Source organism: Equus asinus, chromosome 13 (assembly GCF_041296235.1).
Source record: "Equus asinus isolate D_3611 breed Donkey chromosome 13, EquAss-T2T_v2, whole genome shotgun sequence".
In the NCBI taxonomy this organism is placed as follows: Eukaryota; Metazoa; Chordata; class Mammalia; order Perissodactyla; family Equidae; genus Equus; species Equus asinus.
The window spans coordinates 7,912,454-7,932,107 of record NC_091802.1 but is presented as its reverse complement, the minus strand read 5'-3'; the positions used below and the strand labels follow the sequence as shown (position 1 = coordinate 7,932,107).

At 37.4% G+C, this 19,654-nt stretch overlaps 1 protein-coding gene across 3 annotated transcripts in view; it reads left to right on the top strand.

The window, feature by feature from the left end:
• The window catches only part of MAP2K4 (mitogen-activated protein kinase kinase 4), a 139,668-nt gene that overhangs the window by 28,666 nt on the left and 91,348 nt on the right, over positions 1-19,654 (top strand). For all 3 annotated transcript variants that reach the window (XM_070482320.1, XM_044744691.2, XM_044744693.2), the window contains one exon: positions 6,069-6,171. In XM_070482320.1, the coding sequence (XP_070338421.1) occupies positions 6,069-6,171 (103 nt within the window). The remainder of the gene's footprint in view (positions 1-6,068; positions 6,172-19,654) is intronic.

Genomic DNA, 19,654 nt, shown 5'->3' with positions numbered 1-19,654 from the left:
CCCTGGTACATAGTTGTGCATTTTTAGCTGTGGATCCTTTCTAGTTGTGGCATGTGGGACGCCGCCTCAGCATGGCCTGATGAGTGGTGCCATGTCCACGCCCAGAATTTGAACCTGTGAAACTCTGGGCTGCTGAAGCAAAGTGCGAACTTAACCACTCACCCGTGGTGCTTGCCCCCGCCAGTATTCCTGAAGGTACTATATGAGTGACTTGTACATTGTAGTTTTAAATTCTCACTTTTTCCTATGCTTGGTTCTAGGGACCCCCCTGTGGTAGCGGTGGGGGGTTCCTTAAGGAGGACTGATTCTGATTGGTTTTTGATTATTCCTACCTAGCTTCTTTGGCCTGTGAGTAGTGGCTTAAAAGAGCAACTGTTTAATTTTCATGATTCTATTTGTTAGATGGGTGGTAGTTCTCTGGTCTCACCTGAGCTCACTAGTGGGTGTTTGCATTCAGCTAGTAGGTCTCTTGCGGCAGACTCAGCTCAGCTGGGAAGGCTGGGACTTCTGGACCTCTGCTCCACGTGGCCTTTGTCATCTGGGAAGCTGGCCTGAACTGCCTTACATTTAGACTCGGTAGCTTCCCAAGAGGATGAAAGTGGAAGCTGCAAGGCCTCATGAAGCTTAGCTTTGCTCATACAACATCCCTTTGGCTATATTCTTCTGGTCAAGGCAAGTCCCAAAGCCAGTCCAGATTCAAGAGGTAGGGAAATAGACCCCGCTTGTCCATGGCAGGAGCAGCAAAGTCACATGGCAGAGAGTTATGGAAATGGGGAGCTGTAATTCATTGGTAGCTATTTTTGTAACCATCTACCAGATATCCCACAGTGATCCATTAGCGTTATATCAGAAAAGCTGTCCTCTAGAGCCAGCTATTACAGGTCCTTCAGTGATTTTTATTGCCATCAACAATAAGAACTTTGCTATTACTATTTCAAATTAGGTGAAATTACTGCTGTTGAAGATAGGTAGATTGAAGAAATATTTTAGAGATGGTCTCCAATCTTACAGAGTGGGTGGGAAGATTCTGGTTCTCTGATTCTGACCGTGAGGGTAACAGAATCCTTCTTTCCTATGATATAATAAAAGAAAATAAGCCCACTAGGTTGTATGAGAGGATAGTGCAATGTTGATTAAAAAAAAAATCTAATAATTCTAAGTCAATAAATATTTGTTGATCTGTTTTGTTCTAGTTACCTATTACAGGTGATTTGCAGAGTTCAAAGATAAATCAAGATAGTTAAACATTTAGAACAGAAAATTGCTCACAATTTAATGAGAACAGATTTGAGGAGGATGGGAGAGCGTGACAGGGTGGACTCAGTGTAAACAAAGTATCTCTCTGAGGACAGACTGATTTTGATGTTTTTGGAAACGCTAAAAGATGTTGTTGCTTCTTAGTGAATAATGAGGAAATGATCTCTTTTCCTCCTCTGTGGAAGGTGAAGAGAGATGCTGTTGGTAGCCTAGATTGCAGGAACTGGTCATCTTCCGTACTGGAGTGGTGGACTCTCAAGTGCCCTTGGTGGGATCTTCGGCCAAGGTTGAACTCAGCTATTAGGTCAGCTTAGCTGATTGTGGAAAATGATGTTAAAGGTTTGTATTGCTTGAGAAGTTGGTGGAGGGAGAATATTCGGGGCTCTTTATCATCTTGCTTAAGGCCAAAGAAAGCTGAAAGATGTCATCCTTCCAACTTCCATATTCTGAGAGTCTGTGAGTTGCTCTGTGGTCAGAATTAGGGCAAAAGATATTCCTGGGCCTTAGTGAGTATGGCTATGCCTGGACGAATCCTTGTTCTTCAGAATCATAGTTCTGAGTATTCTTGAAGATCTCATGCTGTGGAATGCTTCTCTCAAGAAAACTCTGAGGAAGAAATTGTACATAGATGATATGGAAAAGGTTGTTTAAGAAGAACTGGGCCTTAAGGCAGAGCTTCGAAACCACAGTTTCAAGGGTGATACAGGACATTGATCCTCTCAGTCCTTGGAGTGGCTGAGTGGGGCTTCAGGCTGCTTGAACCACCTAGGCCAGCCTCTGGGCCAGCTGTGATTCTAGTTTTCCTGGTGTGTTGAACAAATGTCCTCATTTTCTGTATAAGCCACATCGTGAAAAGAAATGGGCAGTGTTGCCCTAAAGGATGTAGCAGTGCTTCAGAAATATGATGGCATGAGGACAGATAATATTTTCCTTCTCAGTCAGGGTTCTTGGCTGCAAACAACAGAAACCTTTTCTAGTTAGTTTAACCCACAATTGAGTTGTCTGGGGTTGTCCCTGTCAAGTTTATTCCCAGATCAATAAATATTTGAAAGCGTTTTCTATATCAGGCACTGAACTTAGGTTTTAAGTATACAAAGATGATCTTCTCCAACAGGAAACTTCTTCCGTGTAGATAATTTAAGATGTTTGATCATACCTGCTTTCTGTCCTGCTGTAGATAAAGAGGAGGCTCTTGTCTGTCTCTGTTGACTGGTTAGGAATTGATTATTTGTCACAGTCTCACCAAAGGGGGAATTATAATCACAAAATTATAATCCTCTTGATCAATTACTTTAAACCATGTTATAAATATTTTATTCCTAGTTAGTTTTCTAAAACCTCCACAGGCCGTTTATGGTATCACTTCCTTCCTTATACCCTTTTCTCCCTGTGGAAGTTATTGCAGCTTTTGAAAGAAATCCATATTGATATTGATCTACTGTCCTTTTTGTTTGTAGTTTTTTCATTAAAAATATCTGAATCCGTGGTGACAGGTTGCCTTTAGGGTTTTGTTTTTTTGGGGCCCTTGAGAAGAGAAGTAAAGATGAGAGGGACCAGTCCTACTAGAGAGTCTTCCTTAGAGAAAGTGGATAGGAGGGGAACAGTTGCTAAAACAAACAAACAAACAAAAAACACACATGCCTACAGATAGGCAGAAACAGTCTCTCTAGAGTATTATAAAAGCTGTGTTTTTCTCCCTTTCCCTGAATCTCAGCCTTGATTGACTTTCTGAGGTGTTCCTTCTCCTCAAGACTGCCTTATGATTCATCTTAAACTGATCATCATTTGGAGGGTTGGGGTGCACCAGTGAGAACAGGCCATGTAACTTGCTCTTATCCCAAACCCCTTGGCCCCAGTTTTAGGCTCTGAGTCGTCTCTGCTTGGAGAGTCTTTGAACTTTTATAGAATTATTTAGTATATTTTGTTGGTGAATGATCAGAATATGTGCTTGGATAGTTTTCAAGATACTTGCAGATGTTTCTGAAGTATGGAGTGTGTTTAAATCTAAACCGTGACACTTGTGTGCTTGTTCGTGTATGCAGTATATGTCCTTTAAAGACCTCAGTTTATTTTTTGTTTAAATGTGAATGTGATGTTGAAAAAGAAGCTCTGTGTGTATGTATGTGTGTGTATTTAAATAAATATTTTATTTCCAAGACAAGTTTGTTTTAATTATAATAATATATTTTATTTACCTGCAAAGATTAGCTACTGTCTCCTCAAATTGGGCTTTTGAAGAAAGGGCCAATTTTGGTGTTTTGCTTTGCCTACTTTTCACAATGATTCTTTGTTTTGTTATTGTCCTGCCTTTGATCTTAGTCTTTTATCAGTTTTCACCATCGAGAGGTTATGGGTGATGTACCAGGTGGTTTCAAGCACACACCACATGACAGGCGGTGTTCAGCTTTTGATTTGGGGAATTTGTGGGTGTTGAACTCGTTCAAATTTATGATTGTAAAAATCCTTGACTTTATTTTATCTCCAGAAACTTTGCCATATAAAATAATAGTCATAGGTTCTGGGGATTAGGACCTGGTATCTTCGGGGGCCACTGTTCAGTGCACTATAGTTTGCCTCCTGGCCCCGAAATATTCACATCTGCCCCACATGCAAAATTTGTTCACTCTACTCCAACATCTCTGAAAGTCTTAACTCTCTACAGCATCAGCTCTCATCTCAAAATCCTCTTAATCAGGCGTGGGTGAGCCTGTGAGTATGATCCGTTGTGACACAGAATTCCTCTCCATCTGTGGACCCAGGAACTAGAAGACAACTTATCTGCTTCCAAAATACAGTGGTGGGTCAGGCATTGGATAACAGTTAGAGAGATTCTCAAAAGGAGAGAAAATTGAAGGAAGAAAGGAATCAGCAGTTCCAAGCAAGTTCAGAGTCCAACAGGGCAAATTCCATTAGGTATCAAGGCCTGGGAATAATCTTCGGCTTTTGAATATTTCCTAAAGACGAATTTCTAAGCAGTGAAAGAGCACATTCACTTAAAAATTCTCTGTCTATTGCTGTACCTCTCACCAGAAAGTTAGGTCAGTTTACTTTTCCATCAGCGATGTATTGTACTAATGATTCTTTTACCTCGTCACTCTGATCAACATGTTATCCTTAAAAAACACGTACATGTATATGCATAAAGTAAAACCTCTGAGTTTGCCGGTTTCACATGAACAAAAATTGTAGCTGTTTTTGGTGTTGGTGAGTGCCTTTCATACTTTTTCTCAATTTTCCTTTACTGTTCATACCCTTGCTAATTTTTCTCTTTTTCTTGATTTGCACGATGTCTTTATATGTTTAGAGTTTCTGGTTTTGTATTGTAAGGATTTTTTCCCAAGTTTTCATTTTCATTTTTTAAAGTTTTTGTTGGTAATATACCACAGTTTGCCTTTTAATACAGCCAAATTTGTCATTTTGCATAGAGTACTTTTTGCATGCGTAGTTTGAATGTCTTGTCTCTACTTGCTGTCAGATAAAAACTGCTTTAAAAGAAATGTTTGGTACCTGAAAGGGCAAATTATGTGGAAAATTCACACTGTACTATGATCATTTCTGAAAATGATATGTCTTGTTTTGGGAATTCACATTATCCTCTAGAAAGAAAGATCCGTCCCTGAGAGGTGATCCAGGAGCCGTGGCCAGGAGCTCTGTGCTCTTGTCCTGCAGCCCTGTCCAACTAGTGTGGTACACTCAAACTTTCAGACCTCATTGAAAGCACCAGCCTGAACAGGTTGAGCCCTCCCATGCGTCTTCTGCGTCCACTGAGGTGGGGGAGTGTTTGGATCGCAGAGATGTTTGAATAGGTAGACATATGTGTAATAAACTGGGAAGAGTGAGTGCTAGAAAAAGTGCCTGTAACATGTACATGAAACCAGGATGTGCTACAAATACTTAAAAACCCAACTGTGTTAAAAGTTTCCATATAGGAGAATGCGAAAGGAATGATCTTGTAAGGTTTATTGACATAGAAAGAAATATGGCCAGCGAGTACAGCATGCTACAAAACAGTATTGTGGTCTGATTTTACTTACAGGAAAAAAAACAATGTCTGTATCTTTTTATGGAGAATAGTCTGCAATAGATAATGATTATTTTGGGGTAATTGGACATAAATATTTATGAAATTTTTTAAACCCATATATATTTTATGGATGTATCTAATATTTTGTATATTTTTCTGTTCTTTATTTTTTTCTGAATTTTCTGGCCTTTCTGTAATGGACATGTTTTGTTTGTATGATCTAAAATATTGATACTTTTCCCCTCCCCATCCCAAAGAAATTGCTCCAGAGAAATGATTATTTAGAATACCTGTGTTGTTAACTTGAAGTTGACTGTGCTGTGATGTGTTTTAGCCTGTTATGGTTGCAAAATACTTTAGAATCTTCACTCAACTGTTTATATTACATTTGAGGGAAAATGGTTTTTATTAAACCAAGGCATTAAAGTGTAACACTGGAAAGGTGGTAATATTTTAGTATTTTTCAATATCTATGCTGAGGTAAATGACTTTTATAGTGGTAGTTTCATTTGCAAAAGTGTTAACATCTCTGAACAATGTAACCTTGAAGCACTGAGCATAGTTTTCTGTTGTATTGGAGCATAGTGAGTGATTTGTGGTTAGTAACAACTTTAGATTATTTTTATTTACTTTTTCTTAATTCTGACTTCTTTGTTGGCTTTATGTATTATATTAACTATATGTTAAAGCAAGTTTTTCTTCCCTTTGGTGTGAATTTCTTATGCCCTCAGAATAGTACCTGTTTTATAGTACTTGAAACTTTTACTTTTTATTTGTTATTTCTTAGGTAAACGCAAAGCACTGAAGTTGAATTTTGCAAATCCACCTTTCAAATCTACAGCAAGGTTTACTCTGAATCCCAATCCTACAGGAGTTCAAAACCCACACATGTGAGTATTCCTGGTCATCAAATAAAAGGCTCAACTCAAGCAAAGGTTTTAAAGTTACTGTATTGTATGATTTTTTTTTCAAGTTGAGGGGTTGGTATTTCTGTTACGGGCCATTTGAAATATTATGGGCCATTTGAAATATTACTATTTGAACTTAAATAGAAAGCTGTTGATTCTGTAGTCTAAAGTAGGTAAACATAATTTTCCTTTTTAAAGTTTATTTAAAGGGGAAAAAGAGCTGAAGATCCAGAAACATTTATATCTTTTAAATTTCTCTCTTACTGAATTCTCTGAGAATATTGTTTATACCTTAGCTTCTGGATTTCTACTTAAATTGTAAGTGATAATTAGGAAACTTAACTTTCCTCTGTAGATCTGCACAAATCATCCCCACTTACTAGATGGCAAAATAGATTCCTATTGTTAAGAAACTAAATTCCTGCAAGATTTCCATGTCACAGGAGGTTCAAAGAGTGTGTTCATGTCAGTGTACAGGTATCAGTGATTATATTTTTATTTATTCCCTGAATATTTGTTATTAAAAAATGGAAATGATATTGTAGCATCTCACTGAAAGTATTAGAAACATCTGTTAGTTAATTTAAAATAATATTTTCAGAATAATATTTTATAGAAACCTTTGATTGAATTCAAGTGAAGTGATGTATTAAATAATAATGTCTTCTTCCCCCTAAAACCTACGTGAACATGAAGAGTCAAAGCCAGGCCTTTACATTTATACTCATGTCCATGAAAATAATTTTCACCTAGTTCTTGTGTTGAGAACTGTAAAGCAGGTGGTGGAAGGTATGGTTAAAGAAGCTGTCAGCATACATTATTTTATAGTTTTTAGTAATTCCTCAACAGTTTTTATTCAACCTTACTAGAATGCAAACATATTTATTCTTCCCCAAGAGGTACCTCTATTGCTATTTCCTTTTCTTTTGATGTTGGGATGCATTTTATTTGCAAACAATAACAAATTGGTGGCAGGTAGAGTGTCTTGCAATAGGAATGCTGAAAATATTTTGTTATTTTTAAAACAACAGTGCCTAGAAGGGGGCAACGTGTATGTGTGTACATCTACTGTTATACTTTCACCTGTAACCTTAAAGGGAATCAAAGGTATTTTAAGTGAAAACTGGAGTAGCAGTTTATTTGACTGGGAATGGTGTCTATCAGTTTTATTAGACAGGTGTTCATAATGAGATTTCTTGTCAGAGCTCAGTCTGGAGCCCCAGCCTTTTTACCTTCTCTGAAACATCAAATGAAGGCTATATTGAGGAACGAAACCCGGTGCTTCTTAATTAGTCAGAGCTCCAGCAGCAAAGAAATACTCTTAAAAGAACCTTCTTCCTCATTTCCTAGAATTTCTGGTGAAAGCCAGTACAAAACTAACTCTTGAACGGCCTGTTTCTGTTAACTTGGTTGCTAGCTGAACCACGTTTGTAGTCAAAGAAAGGATATGTGTTAATTGCCACACTTAACAGGCCTTTCTTTCTTTTTTTTTTTTGAAGCCCCCTTGGACAAAGACTCAGACAACTTGACTTAACATTTAAAACTGGACAAACATTCACATATTTGTACTCTCTTCCCTCAAGAGTTTGTTCGTATATAGGGAGTTCATGGACAAAATCTTTTTTTTTTTTTCTTAACAGTAAACAGGATGAAAAAAAAACCCTTCTTCCAAAATTTGAGTTGATCAGATTTTCTTTTTTTAAAAAAAAAAAACAAAAAACCATCTACTACGTAATAATAATCCTATAACCAGCCAGGTTCTTACTCTTTCTCTCTTCCTGGCGGGTGTTAAAAGTTTGAGAGGACATGGTATTGGCATTTTACCTGATGATACAGTCTTAAGAATTTGATTCTGGCATGTAAAAATTTGGGACCCAGACTTTGTTTGGAATTTACTATTTTGCTCTTTGACTTTTCTTTCATATTTTCCATCTCTTTTTTTCTTGCTTTGTCTGTATCCTAGGAGATTTCCTTAATTTCTACCTTTGTATGCAATAATCTATTTTGGCAATTGATTTTAATTTCCAGAAGTTGATTTTAGCTTTTTCTTGGTTTCCTATTCTTAATTTATGGTTGTAAAATCTGAAATTTTAAAGTTCTTTTCTATCCTTTAGGTAATCTATTTCCTCAAGGGTCAGTTTTTCCTTTATCTTTGTCTTCCTCTTTGTGTTAGTTTTTTTCCGAATTTCTTGATCATCCATTGATAGTTGAGGATGAGGAAATTAAAAGGCTGATTGGAACTTCTGGTTGTAGGTGGTCAACTGGTGGGCTTGACTTTACTTTTCTGAGTGTTTTGAGATCTAGATGCCAGAATGAGTAAGGCCTTTGTTCACTCTATGAGGTCTAGTTCTCTCCACATAGGATGTTTTTCTTTAGAGACATGCTTTCTTTTCGTTTTGAGGGGAGCATGGAGAGAAAAGGAGAAACTGACGAGACCTTTTTCCTAGAAAGAATTTTAATGAACTCTGTTTCTGGGCCTTCATACTTTCCAACCATGGATCTTTTTTAAGGTTCTCTTGGGACTGTTGTTTAACCCTCGCTTCTGCTGCACGCTGCTCCCCCACCAGGGGTTATGGGTGGTAGTTTTTTCTATTACTGGTTTTTTTTAAAACCCCTTATTATGGAAAGTTGCAAATATATCCAAAACTATGGAAAGTTGCAAATATATCCAGAACTAGAGAGTGGTAGATGACTGTATATATTTATCAGTCAACTTTAGCAGATTCAACAGTTAATGTGGGGGGAAAAAAAACAAAACCCAGTTAATGTGACAAATATTGTTTTTATCTATTTCTCTACCTTCCTTAGTTTTAACCAAACCTCAGACATATTATTCCATCTATAAATATTTCAGGACATATTTCTAAAACACAGGGATGCCTTTTTAAAAACATAATCACAGTACCGTTATTACATCTGGTAGAATAAGTAATTCTTTAATATCATCAAATAAGAAGATTACTTCATCCACTTTTTTTTTTAATAGTTTGAAGCAGGATCTGAACTAGTCCTGCACTAGTTGACTGGTAAATTTTGAAACTGTAGAGTCCCTTCTCTTGGAATTGGTTAGTTTTGCTTTGTCTATGTATTTTTGTGTGCTTTCAGGCATTCAGAAATTTGTTTAAATCTCTGTTTCTTCATTGTTTATTTCCTTTTTTAAAAAAAAAAATCATTCTTTTCATGTGAGTCGTTGGAGGGTGAGGAGACAACATGAACAGGAAGCTTTGGTTTTTAATTATCATTGGTTAGAATTATAAATATTTCCAAGACATAAAAGATGAGTATTATAATAGAGACTCTTAGAACTACTACCTACATGTAACAGATGTTAACATTTGTCCTTTCGCTCTTTAGATGAAAGAGTAAGCTGTAAAACTAAAGAGTACAAGGAAAAACTAAAGGAAAAATGTGTGGCTACCTTCTAAATTTCCATCAGGATTGGATTATACTAGGCACTCGAAGTCTTTTTGATACTCCAGGGGTATTCTTATAAATGTGGCAGGCTTGTGCTAAAATCATGTTCTTTATATAAACTTGACATGAACAGAAATAGATATTCTGCTGTTATATTCTGTGCTTTCATCATGCTGACTAATGTGAGAGCTCTCAGAGCACTGAGTCGTTTAGAATGCACCAAATACAATTGTTGTTCTAAAAGAACAGCCCTTTCATCTTCACAACGTTATCAGAATTGTATGAGAAGAAACACTAGCTTAAAAGCTAACACTGGAAATAAATAATGATAAGTACAGATATATTTTGGGGCTTAAGCTAAACATTTTGGAGTCATATGTTCTAAATTTAAGGGAATCTCTTTGTTGAAACCAAGAGGATCTTATTTATCTTTATTATGTTTGAGCAGAAAAGGCTCAGTTGTGTTATAGAACATCTAGGAATTAGTGTTAAAGAAGTTATTTACGTCCCTAGTTAGTAACTGGTATTCTTAATTCTATGATGAGCCACTCAGTAGAGCCTTACCTTAAAATGTAGAGCAGTAATTATAAATTATCTAGGCACTTATTGCTGGTTAAATTGTGGAAACTTTATCCTTTAAACTTTATTATCTTGGATTAACGGTTTTAGTTAATGTTGGAGTCCTGGTTTCTAACTCTTTGATCTCGGTTCAGGCATTGAATTAGAATAGTGACTTCAATTATTTTGTATGGTGAATTATAAGAGAGAGAGAGAGAGAGTGTGTGTATTAAGCCAGTTTTATGCTATTTTCTTCAAATAAAATCTTATGCACAAGCCGGATAGGCTGAGTGTTTGTGAGCTGGAAGAGGGCTTTGTAGTCTTGTCTGCCCTCGTTCCCCACAGTAGTCCCTAGGACATCTCTGGGCAGTTCCGAAGTGTGAAAACCACTAGCTACCTGAGCTTAAAAGTTTTTCCCAAATCTGAAATTTTTCGATGTAATCATAGTAATTTTGAATTTCTACATTTCTCTGGTGGACTACCTTCACAAAATGCCAGTAATGGCAGAGATATTTAAAGGTACAAATTAGTAGCCCAAATTTTAAAATGCCAAATGTGTAAATTCTGTGGAATAATCTTTTTATTTTTCGCTGGTTTAGATTTACTACTGCAAAGTTTTTTCCTTACTGTGGCAAAATATACAAACGTAAAATTTACCATCCTAACTGTTTCTAAGTGTGATTAAATGTTAAGTACTTTGATGCTCAGTGGCATTAAGTACCTTCATGCTGTCGTGCATCTACCATTACTATCCATCTTCAGAGCTCAGTCATTTTCTCAGGCTGAAACCGTATTCATTAAACACTAACTCCCCATGCCTCTTCTGCCCAACCCGGGCAGCCACCATTCTACTTTCTGTCTCTGTGAATTTGACTACTCTAGCTACCTCATGTAAGTGGAATTACACAATATTTGTTCTTTTGTGTCTGGCTTATTTCACGCAACATAATGTCTTCATACTCCATGTGTGTTGTTGTATGTGTCAGAATTTGCTTTTTAAGGCTGAATAATCTTTTACTGTATGCATATATGACATTTTGTTTATCTGGTCATCCATTGATGGACAGTTGGGTGTTCCTACCCTTTGAACATAGTGAATAATGAATACTGCTATGTGAGATAATCTTTTAAAGCTTGCATTCCTTGTACTTCCTAAAGTTCACAGGTATTTAGTTCTCCTTATTCTAACATTCTCCCGCAGTGCATCTGGTGGTTGTGGTCTATTTCCCTAAGTCAGGGATTCACTAAAGAAGTGATTCTCAGCAGAGGATACTGGTAATAGGTGTGGTTGACCTGACTCCCTCTGTGGTCCCCACCCCTGGAGATTTACTGGTGTAATTCTCTTTGAGCTGGATGTTTATAGCCAAGGTAATAGATGCTAATTCTGGAATATTTATTTAAAGAAATTAATGAGAAATGCTGTTGAATTGCTTGTCTCCTAAAAATGAATTTAGTTTTGCTGTTTTAAATCGTCTTTGTTTTTTCTTTTAAAGATTTTATTTTTCCTTTTTCTCCCCAAAGCCCCCCGGTACATAGTTGTGTATTTTTAGTTGTGGGTCCTTCTAGTTGTGGCATGTGGGATGCCGCCTCAGCATGGCCTGACGAATGGTGCCATGGCCACGCCCAGGATCTGAACCATCGAAACCCTGGGCCCAAGCGGGGCGTGTGAACTTAACCACTCAGCCACAGGGCCGGCCCCCTCATCTTTGTTCTTGAATCAGAGACTTAGGCAAACATTAAAAGGTATCTCTGGTTCTTTAACCTATAGTACTGCAAAGTTCTGCTCTTTAAGGAAATGTCTGGTTTCTTTGCTTTCTATCAGTTTTCTAGCCATTTCTAATCAGGCAGCAAGTTTTTGAGTTCTGATTTAATTCAGAATATTATAGAAGTCTTTTGCCTTTGTAGTGTGGGCACGTTCTGGAACCTTTTATCTATTAATAAGGAATTATACTATTTAAAGGAAACATATCATTTCAGAATACTCTTTTTTATTGTTAACAGCTGTCACACTAGGATTACATTACTGTCCTTGTGCAAATTTGTTTTCCACAGGCGTTAATAATCGCCTCGTTTAATGCCCTGTGAGCCATTGCCTGTTACTGCTTGCTCATTTACTTTTGATTTTCCAAGGATGTGTTGCTGTTTTTCATCCAATGTGGGCTCTCCTAGTGTCTTTTACGTTGTGTGTTTGTATATTTTAAAAATCCTTTTCTCTTGTTTCACTGGTATTTCAGAAGGGAGGGGACACTAATGCATGTTTATCTGGAAATCTCTTCATTAAGTGGGCTTTTAAAATTGAAGTTCTTGACATAATAAGAGTTATCAAGCATTGCGTGTTTCTTTTATAACTGATTATCTAAATATTTGTTTCTTAATTTAGGCATTTAAAAAAAGACAAATGGGCGTGAATTAAACTCATTTGAAGGAATGACTATAGATTCTGAATGAATCAGAAAGAAATAGAAAATGTGGTGATATTGCTCACAAATATTTAAATGCCTAGGCAAGGAACAGACACAGAATCACTAGAAAGAATAAGGAATAACATTAGGGAGCTGGGAAAAGAAGAGCAAATGAAATGCAAAGTAAGTAGAAGAAAGGAAATAATAAAGATAAGAGCAGAAATCAATGACATAGAAAATGGACAAATACTAGAGAAAATCAACAAATTCAAAAGTTGTTTCCTGGAAAGATCCTTGAAAGTGATGAACCTGTAACAAGACAGACCAAAGAAAAGGCCCAAGTTACCATTGTCAGAAATGAAAGAGGGAAAATAAAATCTTAAAGAAAAAAAAAAAAAAATGGAGCCAGCCCTGTGGCTGAGTGGTTGGGTTTGCGCACTCTGCGTTGGTGGCCCAGAGTTTCGCCAGTTCAGATCCTGGGCGCAGACATGGCACCGCTCATCGGGCCATGCTGGGGTGGCATCCCACATGCCACAACTAGAAGGACCCACAACTAAAAATACACAACTGTGTACCGGGGGGCTTTGGGGAGAAAAAGGAAAAATAAAACCTTTAAAAAAAAACAAAAAAGAAATGAAAGAGGGGCTATCACGACAGATTCCACAGACAATAAAAGCATAATAAGGAAATATAATAAGTAACTTTATGCCAATAAAGTCAATAACCTGAGTGATATAGACAGATTAGAATGAGGTAGATCATAAAGGCGAAATAGATCATTAAATGCGAAAATTCTGTAAAGCTTCTAAAAGAAAAAATCTGAATACGTTAGTGATCTGGCATAGGCAAAGAGTTCTTTGAGAGAACAAAGAAAGAAATAACCATTAAAAAATGATAAATTGAATTTCGCCAGAATCAGAAATTTCTGTTCATCAAAAGTTTCTTAAAATCAGTAGGCAAGCTACATATTGGGAGAAAATATTCACAGTTTATATATCGGACAAAGTACTTTAGTATATATAATGAAGTACAACACAAAACCAAACGCAGTTGAAAATATGGGTTAAAAGACTGAAACAGACATTTCATAAAGGAAGCATAGGAATGGATAATAAGTACATGAAAAACATACTTAATAACATTAGTAATTAGGTAAATGCAAATTAAAATCCCAAAGATAGCATTTGTAAAGGAAAAAACTCAGAGTTTTCACCTATGTGTTTCTATCCTCTGAGTCTCCTTTACTACTATAAAGATGAACAGCTAGATAAAGAGATACATAAGGCAAGAGATGGGAGAGTCCCGAGCGCAGGAGCTTCTGTCCTCATGGAGTTGGGATGTATTTCGGTGTGGATGTGTTCACCAAGCTGGAAGCTCTCTGAATCCCCTACTGTTGGGATTTTATGGGGGTTTCCTCACATAGGCATGATCAATTATTGACTCCATTTCCAGCTTCTCTCCTCTCTCTGGAGGATGGGGGTGGGGGGGAAAGCTGAAAATTCCAAGCTTCTAATCTTGGCTTGATCTTTCTGGTGACCAGCCTCCATCCAGGAGCCCACCCAGAGTCGCCTCATTGGAACAAAAGATGCTCCTAGTGCTCTTATCACTTAGGAATTTACAAGGGTTTTAGGAGCTCTGTGTGAGGAATGAGGTCAAAGACAAATATTAGAACAAGAGATGCTGCTAGTGTTCTTATCACTTAGGAAATTACCAGAGTTTTAAGAACTCTGTGCCAGGAGCTGGGGGTAGAGCCCAATATATATATTTTCTATTATCTCACACCATTACACATCCACCAGAATGGATAAAATTTAAAAAGACCACACAGTATATAGGCAAGTATGACATATAACTGGAATTCTCACATATAGTTGAGGAAGTAGAAAATGGTACATCCACTTTAGAAGACTCTTTGATGGTTTCTTATAAAGTTAATGTACATCTACCCCATGACTCAGCAATTCCATTCTTTGTTATTTACCCAAGATGAAAATGTCCTCAGAAAGACTTTCATATGAATGTTCATAAAAACTTTGTTAATAGCCCCCAAACTGGAAACAACGCAGATGTCCAATAATGGAAGGATGGGTAAAGAAATTGTGGTATAGTATTCAATGAAATACTCCTCAGCAATAAAAAAGAACAAAGTGCTGATGCCTGCAGTCACACTGATAAATCTCTAAAAATGCTGAGCAGAAGCCAGACACAAGAGAACATGCTGCTTGATTCTATCTTTATGAAATTCTAAAATAGGCAAAACTAATCTGTGACTGAAATCAGAACATATTTGTGTCTGGAAGGGAATGACAAGAATGGCACAAGAGAACTTTCCAGGGTGATGACATGTTCTACATCTTGTTAAGATTTTGAGATATAAGGGTGCGTTTGTTAACTGATCCAACTGTATACTTATGATTTGTGAATTTCACTATGTGAAAATGATACTTCAATTTTCAAAAAGCCAGAACAATACCAGTAAAAATTATGAGTGTATTATTTACTCTCACTGAACAGTACTTGTAGTTTTCTGTCCTTATTCTCAAAGCACCTATGTGTTTCACCACTCACTTGATAGGTATATGAACACTGTTTTTATTGAATGCAGCTCTGATGCCTATAGAACAATAGTGTGGAGAATTTTGTTTCTGTCCAGTTGATTTCCCTTGTCATGATGTTTGAAGAAAGCTAGAGTGAAATTCTTAAGTTTATCAAGTATCTTTTGAGGATTAATCTAGAACATCTGTCAAGTTACATCAGATATGGTGTACCTCTAAGTAGTTGGATTTCCCGAGAAAAAGTTTGGAAACACGTTGGCTTTATTGTGCTTTAAAAGAACATTTGCTAGTGATTCTTTCTTTCTTTTTTAAATACAGAAAAGTATAAAGAAGAAAATCAAAATGGCCCATAACCTTACCATCCAGATAGTTCGTTTCCCTTTAAAAAATGAGTAATATATGCTTCTGGTAATAGAATTCACTTGGTTCAGAAAGTTATAAGAAGCAAGCTTCATGCCCTTAATATTTCTTTCTAAAGATAAAACCCTATGAAGTGTAATATGTCCTTGAAGAAGAACTTGTTCAGATATCAAAATATATAATTTTTGAAAATATTTATACAAAAAGCAGTTTTATTGTACACTGCTTTTGTAGCTTGATTTTTTTCACTTAGTACCTCTTGAAGATATTTCTAAATTAGTATATACCCTATTATTTTTCTGTCAGTTATATATCTTTCATTACATTGTATACGTGTATTATATATTTAACTAGTTCCTTACTGGTGGCCATTTAGATTATTTTCATTTTTTTAATTTAAAACAATGTTTTAAAGAACAACTTTGTGCTGGTGAAATGTTGTATCTTTTTGTTTAAAAAATGTTTAAGCCTTCATAGATTGGCAGTTTTTGGCCCTTCTCCTATTTTAGGAGACTGTGGAAATAGCTGTGTCTTCCCAACCTTGGCACTATTGACATTTTAGGCTGGATATTTCTTTGTTGTAGGGGCTGTCCTGTGCATTGTAAGATGTTTAGCAGCATCTCTGGACTCTGCCTACTAGATGCCATAGCACCGTGCTCCCCTAGTTGTAAGCACCAAAAATATCTCCAGATATTGCCAAATGACCCTTGTGGTGCAAAACTCCTGATGGTTGAGGACCAGTGGTACAGAGAGCGTTGCAGATTCACACAGATGGTTCCTGTTACCTCTCTTGTGACTGAGGAGCTCCAGAAATTAGATGTGAGGCATATTCCTCCTTATCTTGGGGTGTGAGTGGATACAAAAGAAGGGGAGTTGGAGGAATGGATGTAGGTATATCTCATAGAGTCCAGGGAGTGCGTCAGAGTTCTTTTTGAGCAAGTGATAGCTGTCAGAAACCAAAGTAACCCAATATATATTCTATTATATATTCAGCAAGTGTTTGTTAAATGCCTACTATCTGCTAGGTACTATAAGGGGCACTGGGTATTTCATGTTAAAAAGATGTGATTGCTGCTTCGTGAAGCTTAAGGTTTAGAGGTAGACACAGACATTTAGTAAGTAATTTATAAATAGTATACATGCTGTTGAAGGAAAAGAACCAGATGTCATGAGAGAATAAAAGAGGGGCTTATTTAGAGTAGAGCTGGTAGCCGTTGAAGGCTTCTACTAAACCTGTAGGTGTTCACTAGATTTGGGGAAGGGACTGATAAGAGTGTTGCAAGTGGAGTGAATAGCATGTATTTGAAGTTGCCAGGTGTCAAGGTGGGAAAGATTCAGCTTTTCATGGAACTGAAAAAATGCTAGTTTGATTGGAGAATGATTGAATGAGAAAGGAAAAGTCGATTTAAAATAAGGGGGGAGAGATGGTCATGGGCCAGATAATGTCCCTTGTGGGTGAAGAGTTGGGATAATATTCAAAGTGCAGTGGGAAGCTCTGTAAGGATGATAAGCAGGCGAGTGAGACAATCTGTTTTACATTCCAAAGTGATTATTCTGGCTGCGGTGTCGAGTATGTATAGGAGAGAGGCAAGAGTAGAGTTAGGGAAACCTAGTAAAGCTGTGGTAGGTAGCTGAAACCTAATGGGTGATAATGATATTAGGTTGATGACAGTGGAGGTAGAGGGAAATGAACAGATTCCAAAGAGATTTTGAAGGTAGCATTAATAAAAATTATAACAGTTTGAATGTGGGTGGTGAAGAGCGGAAGATGTGCATGGTGACTTCCAGAATTCTGGCTTGAATGAATGGATTCAGTTGCCATTACTGAGATGGAGACCACCAGTACAAAGCATCTGTGCATGAGGGAACATAGAAGAGCTAGAGTTCAGCTTTAGATAGGGGAAGTTTGAGATGCCTGTGAAGTATCTTAGAGATATCAAGGAGATAAACATAACACACACACTGGTGTTGAAAATAGAAATCTGGTGCCCAGAGGAGAGGACGTAGATTGGAAATGATAAGTTGACAGTTGTCAGCATATAGATGATAATGTTGTCTAGGAAGAGAATGTGTCTTGATGAGAGAATTGGGGCCAGGGCTGAACCCTGAGGAAATGTGATGTTTGGAGGTTCGGTAAAGAGGAGCAACAGGCAGAGAGAGGACTAAGATGCTTGAGAGGTGGGAACCAAATCGGTAGAGTGTGATGTCATAGAAACCAAGCTGTGTTCCACAGGGCAGTTGGGAGGGGATTATGGTCAACTATGTCTGATGTTCTGAGAGTACTAGTAAGCCTGCCTTGTTGCTGATGACTCCTTAGACACACTGAACTATTCTGATTTCTTATAATACTTGAGGGGGATGGGGTTTTAGCCACCGGTGGAGATTAGGGCCCAAACAGGGAAAGGATCTTAAGAAAATTTGTAGCCTGTTGGATTGGGGCAGCTTTCCTAACCTTTTCTGTAAGAAGCGTAGCACAGAAAAACTATTCTATTGGTAAGCTTTGAGTACAGCTGACACACGACCCGCTCTTAGGGAATACGCCACCCATAGCAGCAAGATATAAACGTGAACGTTTGTCATGTTCTCTCTAATATAGCTCTTTTCCTTGGTGATAAAAGTTGCTTTCCACTTCATACATCAATACTACTTCAAAATACTGCAGATTTGTATAATAAATACTTTCTATTCCCTGAATATGGATATGAGAATTTGAAAATTTATATTTGGGGTATTTGCGCAACATCTTTCTTGTTTCAGTTTTTCCTTTTGCCTCATCTTAGATCTTAGCAAAGATACTCATTTGTTAGTAGTGCCAGGAAGCAGGCAGTTTCCATGGTAACTGACAGACTGAGTTTACTGTGGAAATTTCCGGAATTAACAGAGCTGCATTGCAGAAGGATGCATAAAGCAGTATTCATCTAGAGATCCTAACAGTATGGACACAGAAGAACAGTTGCAGTGGTGTGCAGGGTATGTGTTATGTTTATTTTCCTGTCTAAGGAGGATTACTAGTTATATATATATGTGCTGAGGAGAGAGTAAAACAGATTGAGGCATTTTAGAATATGTTGGCTTGATAAAATCAAGGATGCTTAGGGGAAAAGAAGGAGGAAATAACTTTGGAAGAAAGATATATTTGATGGCATTGAGAGGAAATCAAGACCAAGATAAATGAAGTAGAAGAATGTGCTAGTGAAATAAGAGGAGAAGACACACTTCAAACTAATTAGATAATAAAAGGTTCTTACAGATGGTGGTTCTGGCACAAGAAAATATTTGTTTATCAAAGGAAAATTAGTAGGCATTAGCAAATTTGAGGAATCAAGTTCCCATGTCCAGGAAGAAGAAATCTGTTAAGGTAATCAGCTCTTAGTTGCTGTAAGATACATAGATAAGAGAGGTGGCCAAGGTGTTAAGGAGGTTTGCTGCCTTCTTATTGTACTTATTATTTACCTAAGCTGTAAGAGAATCAGGGAAGGGTTATCAGACCCCTAATCCCCCTTCCTGTTGATCTGTGGGGAATTTTTAAGAAAAAGCCTGAAATATATCTTGAGATTAAATTCTGCAAATAAAACTACAGGCATACCTTGGGTTGTGGTAGCATAATTCCAATCACCACCTCTGTCTTCACTTGACCTGCTTCCCTGGTTTCTCTGTGTGTCTCTGTCTTCTTCTTTTCTGTCTCTTACAAGGACTCTCATCATTGTGTTTAGGACCAACCCTAATCCAGGATGACCATTTCTCAAGATCCTTATCTTTAATGATATCTGTAAAGATAGGGTCATGTTTTGAGGTTCTGGATGGACATATCATTGTAGGGGCCACAATACAGCGCACTGCGTATGGTATTGAAGAACTTGGTTTTGGCTTCTTAGACCACATTCTGGTTTTTTTTTTTTGAGGAAGATTAGCCCTGAGCTAACTACTGCCAATCCTTCTCTTTTTGCTGAGGAAGACTGGCCCTGAGCTAACATCTCTGCCCATCTTCCTCTACTTTATATGTGGGACGCCTACCACAGCATGGCTTTTTGCCAAGCGGTGCCATGTCTGCACCCAGGATCTGAACCGGCAAACGCTGGGCCACCGAGAAGCAGAACGTGCGAACTTAACCGCTGCGCCACCGGGCCAGCCCTTAGACCACATTCTATGTTAAGAATAGCTAGCTCCTGGCAAGTT